At 35.0% G+C, this 12206-nt stretch overlaps 1 protein-coding gene across 2 annotated transcripts in view; it reads right to left on the bottom strand.

The window, feature by feature from the left end:
* Window positions 1-12206, bottom strand: part of LOC148939955 (diacylglycerol lipase-beta-like) — a 129924-nt gene that overhangs the window by 32703 nt on the left and 85015 nt on the right. For both annotated transcript variants that reach the window (XM_089105869.1, XM_089105870.1), the window contains exons 9-11: window positions 10703-10846; window positions 3749-3860; window positions 1315-1407 (exon numbers count right to left, since the gene is read on the bottom strand). In XM_089105869.1, coding sequence (XP_088961995.1) covers window positions 1315-1407; window positions 3749-3860; window positions 10703-10846 — 349 coding nt within the window. The remainder of the gene's footprint in view (window positions 1-1314; window positions 1408-3748; window positions 3861-10702; window positions 10847-12206) is intronic.

Here is a 12206-nt window from a genome sequence, read left to right as displayed (position 1 = left end):
GGTTCAGTTGCACGGTGGTTCAGTTGCACGGTGGTTCAGTTGCACGGTGGTTCAGTTGCACGGTGGTTCACTTGCACGGGGGTTCAGTTACATGGTGGTTAAGTTACACGTGGGTCTAAGTTAAATGGGGTTGAGCTGCACGAGGGTTCAGTTAAAGGGGGTTCAGTCGCATTAGGGTTCAGTTGCAAAGGGGTTCAGTTGCACGGTGGTTCAGTTACAGGGGTTCAGTTGCTTGGGGTTCAGTTACACGGTGGTTCAGTTACAATGGAACCAGGAGGCACGAAGATAGTTTTTTACGCGCGCCAGTTTTTGTTCTCAGCAGCCCTCGGTAAAAACAGGGTAGGTGCCTCAGTCGGGCTGGGATGAGATTTCAAAGAATAGCTTAAATTGGCTGGGAATTCTTGTGGACCGGTAAAACTGAAGGATTAACCAGAGTGGAATGGATAAAATGTGTTCGCAAGCATATTGCTCTGAGAATACTCAATACTATGACAATTTTTTTGTAGTGGTAAAATTCTTCATTCAAATTAAAAAAAAAATATGCTTCTGAATCTCAGCAAAAAATACATTCCATGTTGTTTTTTAAAAACTTTACTTAAGAAATTTCTCGTACAGGAGTTAATTTTTCACTAGTTGAGACAAAACAAAAGTTTTGTCACCAGTTCAGACAAAACAGACTATGAGCTGAGATAAAAAAAGAAGAGAAAAATTGCAAATTTCTTTCTTGTTTATTAAATGAATTTAGCTAATGCACTTGAAAATCTCCTAGAAAAATGCACAAAAAGACAACAGCTTTTATTGAAATAAATGACTTCTCTCTATCAAACTAAAGGTGTGCACATGCAAACAGGACTTACAAGCAATATATGCCAAGCAATGCGTGCCGAAATGTTAGAGATATGTAAAGTTACATAAAGTTTGGAAAGTAGAAAGTTTGTAAAGGGGAAATACATCCGTCTCTTTTTTTGCTTGGGGAAATTGCAAAAGAGAAGAAAGTAGCAAAACCTAAGGGGGTAGGGGCAGACATTCCTGACGTTTTACCGTTTTAACGAGAATCTTTTTTCTGAAAAATATTGCATACTTTTTTACTACTTAGGAAGGGAAATCTACTGGGACATCCTAAAGAGCATCCCTGACTTAAAGAAGAGTATTAAAGATTAAAATAAAATATAAATATTAGTTAATATTAATTATATTAATAAAAAATATGAATAATAATTTTAAATAATAATTATTAATATATTCATAATATTAATATTATTGATAATATTAATAATATTAATATTAATTAAAGAAAATATTAAAAACTGATACCTGGAGGAGAAAAGGCAAAGCATCGTAGATTAGGGAATCTATGTCTTAGGAATATTGATAGAATCACTGCTACTCCAGCACCCAAACTGTGACCTGGAATACATAGCATTAAATTGAAAATCGGACACTATATACATTTTCAAAAGACGTTACCAACAAAACTCTTTTTAATATCATTGTTTTTTAGTTTGGAAATTTCTAGAATGCCCATTTTGCAAAATTTTGTTCAATAATTTGAAAAAGCAATTCCTCATTCATTTTTATTCACATATTTTCAAGGGTTTAATCAATTAGAAACTGATAAAGAAGACATAAATAATGCGAAAAAAAAACATGGAAGAATGCTACCTAAAAAGCTCGGCATAGAACCTAAGCGTTTCAACAGACTTACAGACATGTGATATTGGAAGAATCACAAATACATTAATATTTAACTTTCAACGAATCGACAGATGCCAGTGGGCAGATCGATGGAGAATGAACCGAAGGGGGAGATATGTCTAACAATTCTAAAGCCAAAGCTAAATTCTACTTAAAGAACCAAGACGACGTAAAGCAAAAGTCGAAGAAAAAATTACATTTTTTTCCCAAACTCCTAAAAATCATTTGAAGGAGCACATGTTAAGACAAATTTGTCTCTCTTTTTTAAAAGTCTGATAATATACTGGCTGAATATCTCTTTGCCTCTTCCAGCTATTTTGTTTAGTGTGAGAAAGCTACTTAGGCGATAAAAAAAGCACCATTTTCTGCCAAAAATAATGACAATACTGGCTCGACTAGGGCCCAAACAGTATCCAGAAAAAATCTAGCGTTAGCCAATCGGTTTAAAAAATCAAAACAACATGTGGAAAATATCCACGAAACATATTATGTAGTATCTACAAAATAAGCAATTATAACAGAAAATTATTTGACAATATTATTTGACTGAGTTAATTCCTTTCTTACTCCATTCATTTATGTTAAAAAATTACAAATTTGAAAATTTAAACTAAAACAAATTATCAGGTACGTATGGAGCAAGCGGTTGAGAAAAGTGGTAGCCTCCTTTAAGTTTTGAACAACCCTGGATGTGATTAAAAAAAAAAAAAAAAAAAATTATCAAAAACAATTTGTTCTCTTCAAATGAACATGACAAGTGACGTTGCAACTAAATATCACAGTAGACAGAATATACAGTCTCGTGTATATATATATATATATATATATATATATATATATATATATATATATATATATATATATATATATATATATATATATATGCAAAAAATGAACAGGCATTGTCCTAAATCGAGAGTGGCTACCCAATTTCAATCTTCATATTCTTTACTCTTAAGATTAAACTGTGCTTAAATCGTTCAAAAATGTATTAAATATAGTCAATTGGTAAATTACAAGCTTTTTATTCGAAGCTCGATTAAATTCCAAGCCATTTGAACTGAAAATATTATTTTTTAGCCCTTTCGTTCTTCAGGCATTGTCAAAAATGTTAAAGGTTAGCGTAAATACAGGGAGCGACAGCCCCCTTCGTATCAAAGATAAATCTTGTCTATTATTAGTTTTAGTATCAATCAAAGCCGTATCCAGGGGAGGGGGTTGAGCCCCCCCTCCAAATGCTTTATCCGACTCGTAAAACGTAACAAAATAAATATAAACAAGTTTTGTATGCGTTTTGAAGCTTTTTTGTGACCCCCCCCCCCCAAAAAAAAAATCCTTTTGTAACCCCCCCCCCCCCCCGCGAAAAAATCCTGGATACGGCCCTGGCATCAATCTTTAGCTTTTATTAAAAAAATTTCACATGGGAAAGCTCTTACAAAATAATAAAATGCATTTAAAGGATATGATACACATTTAAATCGCAAAGATTGTAACAGAAATGTCGAAATTGATGGAAAAGCTTAAAATACATGCAAACTAATCCACGGAAGACTTTAAACGCTATGAAAAGTAAAAGCTAAATATTAGCTTGAGAAAAATCTAGTTCATATTTATATTAATTTTCTTTAATTTTTTTAACCTTTAATTTAACCGCGGTGCAAAAAATCATTGAAGCAGAGGTCCACAAAGGACATAAAAGACATCTCAAATGTTAAAAAAAAAGAACTACGAGAAAGGACAAGAAAAAATAAGCAAGATTGAAAACAAAACGTGCCAGGGGATTAAACTGAGAACAAACGCCCTTTAAAATAAGAGCTCTTTATTCTAATTAGTTTTTTAATTCAAATAATTAAAAATACTTGCATGAATAATACAATTTTACCGAAGGAAGTTTAGACCTGGCCTTTGCTTATATTTTCTAAATAAGAAGAAAAAGAGTTGACAAGAAAGAAAGAAAGAACGAGGGGGAGACATTAAGAAAGAAAAAGGGACAGAGAGAGAGAAAAAAAGCAAAGGAAGGCAATAGGGAGGAAGGAAGAGTATGCACTCTAACCAGTTACAACTAAGCCATAAGACTTGAATTCTGTAGAAACACGACCAAGCACATTCATCTTGTCAATTTGAGATTTAATATTTACTGCAGATTGCATCATCCCCTTGTGGCTCTGGAAAGAAGAGAGGAAAAAGACTTTTAAGGAAATATACAAAAGTTAAGGGCGTTACACATTGTCTATTAAAATCTGATCATACACTCTATAAATCAACTACCTCCCTATTTATGTTCCTGTATTTCTGCTCCATAAATTACTTCTTTTCTAGCTCTTCCTTCTTGCATCTGTTTTTTCGACTTATTATTTTCAGGGGTCGCAATACATATGTCTTGCACAGTGGTTTAATTCTGGAAACATGGTTGCCAACTACCACAATTTGAGGAAGTGAAAATATACCCCCAAAAAGAGAGATTTTCCCTCGAAAGAGTGAAGTAAAAAAATCGCGCCTACGTGACCCCTCCCACTCTCTTCGTTACTATCATTTCATTTAGGAAATACTATAACCTATCATATGGCCATTAAACGCTTAAGGTATAGCCGTTAAACTTTTCTTTTAAATGGACTTGAAATAAAAACTAAGAGGGCTTTCTACTTAAATGAGCCTCTAAATAAGGAGTTAGATAATAAATCAATGTTTTTATAGTTAAGAAGTAACGCTCTTGCTGTACAAGAAATTTTTCACACTTGAACTTTTATTGTTCAGGCCTTTAACTGAACTACACTCAGGGCTATTATTGGCTTGACTACAGTCAATTCAACTACCGTAATTCCGGATACAAACGCAGTCTCTGGTTTCGACCGTAGTTAATCTTCGATGACTTGGAACAAAAAAAGTTAAGGAAAGTAATTTTTATTAACTTTTCGGTCCAGCTGGAACAAAATCTTTGCCGCCAAAGAGAATTTCTAACTTTTCCTCAAGACGATTTCTTCTTCTTTTTTTTTCTTGAAAATTTCTTTCCAATTTTTACATAATACGTGTAGCTTTCTGGGTACATTCCAAGAGAGTGTATAGCTGGCTGTACGGCGAATATACTGCTTAGGGTACCATAAATCCTGTACTGTTTCAGTCAGCACTCTGTCTCTGAGTTTGGTTCTCAAGTCTTTGAGCTCAGAAAATTTCCGTTCGTCACATGCGATTGAGAGCAGCAAAACACACAAATTACAACTCATCTTTAAACACTTTTCCTTGATCTCCATGGATTTTTTTTTTTTTTTTACAGGAAACCAAAGAACAGATGGATTCCCAAAAATTCCTAGTCAACCAGCATCATACTATCTTGTTTCATTTCTCGCAGCGTAGACCACCGATTTTAACGAGAGAATCGATGATTGTTTAAGAGAACTCAAGTCTAATTTTTTAATAGTTTTAAAACAAAAAATGGCAGACCCATGAACTTTAATTTAACAAAAATTAACAGACTATTTTGTAAATTTAGAACAAACTTCAAGTGAAATTAGTAAATGTACAACAAATTATTGTTTATACTTAAAAGAATCTGCTAAAATTATTACACTCACAATAAACTACCTTTAAAAAGTGAAATTTTTCTGTAATACTAATATTATAGATCCAATTGTTTCCCTATAATAATAAAAAAAGCAACTAAAGTCAAATTCAGTCATTTTCCTACAACAATAAGTATAATTTAAAAGTCAACTTTTACTGTCTGTTGATGAAAACAAGTGCTCTTGCTGCTTTTCCCTGCCACGAGCCTGCTGTTAACGCTAGATAACAAAGTTCCGAAATCTCTCTATTGCCAAGTCATGAAAAATTAGTATTATGGAAAACATCCTTTCCGCTATTTTTATCCAACTCGATACCTTTATCCTAGTCTTTTGAACAAGAGTATCATACACAATCATTATACCAGGATTACCAATATTTTTGACCAATATCACAAAAGCTCTTCCTAGTCACAATAGCTTTGTTAAGTCAAACAACCTGAAAAGGATACTTTTTTCAAACTAAACGGGGGGTGTAAAGATAAAAAAGCTTGGGATTTTATGATAAAAATCCCAGTAATTTGAGGATTATTTAAGTCGCCCTTTTGGAAGTTAGAAAAAAGGGCAATACTGTGAAAAGAAATTCGAAACCCAGGCAACGAGATTGTCAACAAACCGAATAAAAGACTAATTGAACGAAAGGGATAAATAATTAAAGACCCACATCATTAATATCTTGAAAGGCGGAGGCTTTTGCATTAGTGGTGTCAGTAATAATTCATAACTTGCTACAAGTATTGACCTCACGCGCAAGATGGATAGTAATCTAATGAGACTGATAAAATAAAAGAGATACAATGGCACTTAAATCGGCAAGGCTAGCTTCAAAGATATAAACACGGGTTAGCAATCACATCCACAAATCCTGAGCACAGCAGGCGTGGCAAGATTCTGGATATACCCTCAATGGGTAATTCCCCAAAGCCGAATATAAGTATTAGATCGGCCGTTCCTTGTCTTACGAGGGGTGGTTATCTCTAGAGAATTCTTGTCTGTTATTATGGGTCAACCACTCATGAAGTTTGTAAATCTTTAACTGAACTTTATACAATCTATAAATATACATAACACCCAACCAATCCCTGTTTTGGAAACAGTGACCTGAATTGTATATTTCTCCGAAGAAGTTTTACACTATATCAGCTGGTTTCCGATAAACAGAGAGTTTACCTTTTTGTTTTTTCTCACGGCTGGGAGACTTCTAATTTTTTGGTTTTGGGAAAAGGGGGTAAAAATGATTCCTGTGTGGTATGATTCCACACTACGAGGATTTCGAATTTCTATGGTGGTAGCTTCTTTTGTCAGCTTTTGAGCAAACATCTTAACAGAAGATACTCTCTCATAGAATATCAAATAGCAGTTAGTAACATAGCATTGTGTATCAAACAGTTCGTGGTAACGAACTGTTAGGAAGGAGCGATGCGGCTCAATAGTAACCGAAACCCTAGAAACTGAGTCTTGGTAACAACGGATATATTAAAAGAATTAGACTTTTTAGATTGAGGGATGCCGTAGACAAAGCTTTAAGAGAAGAACAGTGCGGTTTTAGAAAAGGTAGAGGATGTGTCGACCAAATTTTCACTCTTAGGTTAATAATTGAGAAGTGCCTGTGTTGTCAAACACCTTTGGTACTCAGTTTTATAGATTATGAGCAAGCGTTCGATTCTGTTGATAGAAGAGCTTTAGTAAAGGTATTATCCTTGTATGGTAAACCAGACAAATACATTAAAGTGATTAGCGTTATGTAGGAGAAAAACACTTCTGCAGTTAAGCTAGGAAATGAATTTAGCAGCTGGTTCTGTATTAAAAGATGAATTAAGCAGGGTTTTACTCTATCTCCCTTTACATGGGTCGTTTTGATGGACTTTGTATTAAGGAGAAAAGGAAAAGCTATGGTAAACAATGGAATCAAATGGAGAGGAAAGTAAAACTTTCCTGGACTTAGATTATGCTGCTGATTAAGAATCGTAGATGAAAGTGTGAGCAGAATGAACGAAACTTTTAGAGGTTTTGCGAGTTCGGGATGCTAGAATAGGGTTGAAAATTAATGTTAAGAAGACTAAGCCACTAAGGCTAGGAATAAATGAAGATGAAAAGGTGAAGTTGGGTAATGAAAAGATTGATCAGTTGGACAGCTTAACTTACCTTGGTAGTATTATTAGTAAAGATGGTGGGAGCAGTGAAGATGTCAAAAGCAGAATAGCCAAAGGCCTAGGGTGGTTTTTACAGTTAAAAAAAGGTTGGAAAAATTGGAAGATCAGTCTGCGACCCAAGATTAAAATATTAGAAGCTACAGTGATGACAGTTGTCAAATATGGCTCTGAAGCATGGGTGCCCCTAAAAGCGGATGGAGATTTGCTAGATGTTTTCCAGAGAAACTGCCTACGGATTGTTCTGGGTACTCGGCCAACTGACCGTATGTCAAACAATAGGCTATACGAAAAATGTGGTACAATACCGCTCTAGGGCTATAATGAAAGAAAGGATGAGATGGCCAGGGCACGTTGTGGGGATGAAGGATGACAGATTGCTGAAGATTGTTCTTTTCGACCAACCGTCTAGGGCTAAACGGAAAGCAGGTCGTCCACGTCTGGGATGGGAGGACGTCATAAAAAAAATTTAAAGGAAATGAAAACTTCATGGGCGGATGTGAAGAGACAGATTTTGAATATATTGGGATGGAGGAGGAGCGTGCGTAGCTGTGTTGGCCTCAGGCGGCTTGGTGCAGCGGTGAGTTGTTGGTAGTAGTAGTAGTAGTAGTATTCAGAATATTGAATACTACTTTCATCAAAATCATCAACTTTAACATTACCCATCAAAAATTACGAACCTGAAAAAATTTGCTATTTTTGAAAAAGGGAGGAAACACCCCTAAGACATCAAGTGATCTTAGCGAAAATCATACCATCAGATTCAGCATATCAGAGAACCTTACTGTAGAGGTTTCAATCTCATATATACAAAAATGTAGAATTTTGCATATTTTACCAGATGCAAGATCACGGATTCGTGTTTGTTCGTTTTTTTTCTTCCAGGGATGATCATATCGAACCAGTTATCATATAAGATCGGGAGGAGTCTCATTTAATCGCAAACCAAAAGTTTTAGTGCCCATTTTAAGAGACCAAAAATGTTGGAGGGCAGCTAGTCCTGTTCCCACGCCTATTTTTTCCCATATCTGCCAATATAAATTTTGAGATATCCGTTTTGTTCAGCATAGTCGAAAGACCTAATAGCTATATCTTAGAGGATAATTTGACCCCCCCCCCCCCACAGTCCCCGGGAGAAGAGATAGAAGATATAAACTTTGCCATTTGCACATATGATAAACTTTGCCATTTGCACATATGATATTGGTTATTGTGAAGTATACAGGTACTTTTCGGGGGGGGGGGAGGGGGGTCTGGCAGGGATTTTCGTGGGAGGAACTTTCCACAAAGAAACTTTTCTTGAGGGAAGGGGTTTTCCATGGAGGGTAGCTGGATTTTCCGGCATTATTTAAAAAAAAACGATCAGGAAGTAAATAAAAAAAAACAAGTTTTTTCAACTGAAATTAAGGAGCAACATTAAAACTAAAACCGAACAGAAATTATTACGTATATGAGGGAGTTTCCCCGTCCTCAATACCTCGCTCTTTATGCTAAAGTGTGGGTTTTTGATCCAATTATTTAACCATGACTCTTGGACACAAGGGACCTTTAATTAGTTTAATAAGTTTTCTTAAAAGTTCTAAAAGAACTTTAGTGTAAAGAGCGAGGTATCGAGGACGGCACAACTCCCTCATATACGTCATAATTTCTGTTCGTTTTAAATTTTAATGTTGCTCCTTACTTCCAGTTGAAAAAACTTTTTTTGTATTTATTTAATCAAATATTATATCAATGGCTCATATCAAATAGCATGACAGAAAAAAGTAAACACGGTAAGTTTTTTTCTTTTATTTTTTTGCCTGTCGCCAGACTGCCTTCATCTAGTCATCAAACAAGTGTAAATTATTATCTTTAAAATGCCAAGGACACCACAAATCTTGCTTAAAAAAAATGAATAGAGAACTAAAAGATACAGCACGGAAAAGACTTTTGATTAGATATATTAGGACATGATGAGGGTATTATTGAATCTTTCTTGTTATTAAGCTGTGGGTTTGCAGAAGTCAAAAATAAAGGTAAGAATGGTCTTCAAATCCACATTTGTTGTTATTGTCAAGCGGCTTAGTCAATTATGATATATTATTATAGTTGGCATGGTGCCGTAGTCAGATGCGTACATATGACAGATTGTAGACGGGGCCTAATTTTGAAAAAAATAACATCATCAATAGGCAACTTGTATGGAAAATGTAATCATAGTAATAAATAATAAATAGTCTCAGCTTGGGGGGAGGGGTAGATACTCTCCCTATGTACATACCTGAGCATAGTTGACCTGAGTTGTAATTAGTTTGTAAGAGAGAAACTGTAATTAATTCTAGTTTTGTTTTCATCAGGGGAGAGGAAAGTGATTTCCAGTTGGAAATAGCGTCTTAAAAAAACAAACAGAATTCATTATTATTAATTCTCTTGTTAAGAATGTTTTGCGATATAATAGTCAGAAATTATGACAATGTTGATGGCTAAATTATGCGATATCATGACCATAATAGTTAAGACACTACGGTAATTTTGCAGATTAGGTTTGATTTTCTTATTGTAATAAAATTCAACACACTAACTTTGACTAGGTAATGAGCAATATGTTTCTCATGGATATCTTTTCTCCCCACACCACTTAGTTTAAAAAGGATGATCGCATAAACTTGGGGATTGGACCAGTCCAACGGAAACTAAAGTTCCAGTTTTTTTTTACAATGATTGGAGGGCAAAGAAGCCCTTATACACCTATACTTAATAAACATAGAAATTCAGAATCATCGGCAGAAAAAGACCCTGTTCTTTTTGCTATTTGCTGAACTATTTAGCTAATTAGAGAATAAAAAGGAAAAAAACAAACAAACAAAAAACAAACAGAAAGAATGAATGTTTAAGCATTTGCAGGTAAACCATCCTCTGATCCTAGAGCTATCAAATAAGTACTATTACTATTGTCATAGCTTCTCAGGTCTTCTCCGCAAGAAGATTGGGTTATGCGAAAGTTAACTTTAACGAAAATGGACGAGTCATATCCTTTTAAAGTTCGTGTATTTACAAACGTTAATTTTCAGGAAGAATTCTAGGAAACAAATTTCACTTGGGAAAACATTCAAGAGAAACCCTAAAAAATTCAGGGATAGTGGAGGAAATGGTTAAATTTTCTATTTTTGGTTAAGTTAAGGTACGATCTTGGACTATTATCAACGTCCACCTCTTCCAAATGGACATACTTCAACAGTCAGGAATTCTTATAAACATAAACTAAGCAAAATAAATGCAAGTGAAATAAGTATGGATGAAGTTAAAAAAAAACAATAAGCTTACCATAAATTTTGAATGCTTTCCTTCCATTTTAAGTGCATCATGGACAGCAACTAAATTGGTCAATACATCATGAAGGGAAAGTGTTCCTCTAATTGATAGTATAATACTCCGTGTCTTATGGTCCACAGCAATATAGTGAGGTAACTGAAAATAAATGCTAGTGAAACTAAAGAAACAGGGAGAGCGGACATGAACCAGAGGGAGCATTTGGGGAGTCCCACACCTAGAACCATTTGGAGAACCCTAACGGGATTTTGAAGAACACAAACAATCAATAGCAGGGATATCAAACGTAAGGCCCGTGGATTATTTTTAACTATAGAACGCGACCTCATTTAGTGAAACTTCGGTTTAATGAATAGTTCCTACTGAACTGACTGAAAGTCAATATAACTAGGCCAACTAGCAGTCCATGCCTAAGCTACTTCTGAAAGTTCATTTTAAAGCTAACAACTGAATTTATCACTGAATTTTAATCCATATAATACTGCTATCAATCTATACTAATGGTTCCCAGACTTTTTTTTTAGTCCCAACCCCTTTGAATCTTAAAAAGCGCTCTATGACCTCGACTAGAATAGGCATACATATTTTTACAGGAACAATAGTTAGTCGCACAAGATTACTACTAACAACACACTACAGCACCAAGTCATCCGAGGACAATAGACCCAAGCTGTTCCAAGCTCCACTCTTTACTCCCTCCCATTAAAGTTCTAACTGCCTTTAAATCCTTTCTTGTGATCTCTTTCTACGCCATTTGGAGATGATGTCCGTTTCGTTTCGTCTTGGATTGCCAAAACGTGTGATTTTTGGGAATCTATTATTCTTTATTCCGTAAAACATAGACTAGGATTACTTTCTTTCTTATAGAACTGGAACGTGGGAACGAACCGAATTTTCCACTCAGTTTGTTTTTATATGCGTTCAGTTAAACGAGTACCCGAAATTATCCTTAAATGATTTCTCTGGAAAACATCAGGTATATCTCCCTCAGCCTTTCGAAGCATCCACCTTTTAGAGCCTTATTCGACCGCTGCAAGTCCCATGGCTTCCAATATTCTCCTTCAAACGTTTTTCAACTTTGAAAATATTTCTTTGAATTTCCAAGGCATCTACCATTTTTACTAATAATGCCACCCATGTAACCGACGAAACTTAGTTGATCAATTTTCGTGTTACCTAGCATTATCACTTCGTCCTTATTTATCCCTACCCCGTTATGGTACAGTGGATAGACCTCTGATTGGCAATACGGAGTCCAGGGATTGAGCCCAGCTGCCACACGGCCTAGAAATGCATGGAGATCATGCATTAGTATCTCCAAACAATCCAACAAAAAGAAGACGAAGAACATTTATCCCTAGTCTAAACGATTAAATCTTCTTAATATTAATTTTCAAATATATTCTCGCATCTTGAACTCTTAAAAACTACAAAATTAATTCTTTTCGCTAAAGTTTTTATTTAGGACACTAAATCTGCTGTATAATCCAAGTTTAGG

This window comes from Artemia sp. Qi Xiang Cuo, chromosome 20, assembly GCF_049724085.1.
Source record: "Artemia sp. Qi Xiang Cuo chromosome 20, ASM4972408v1, whole genome shotgun sequence".
Taxonomy (NCBI): domain Eukaryota; kingdom Metazoa; phylum Arthropoda; class Branchiopoda; order Anostraca; family Artemiidae; genus Artemia; species Artemia sp. Qi Xiang Cuo.
The sequence above is the reverse complement of the archived record's forward strand: the minus strand, read 5'-3'. Positions and strand labels throughout refer to the sequence as shown.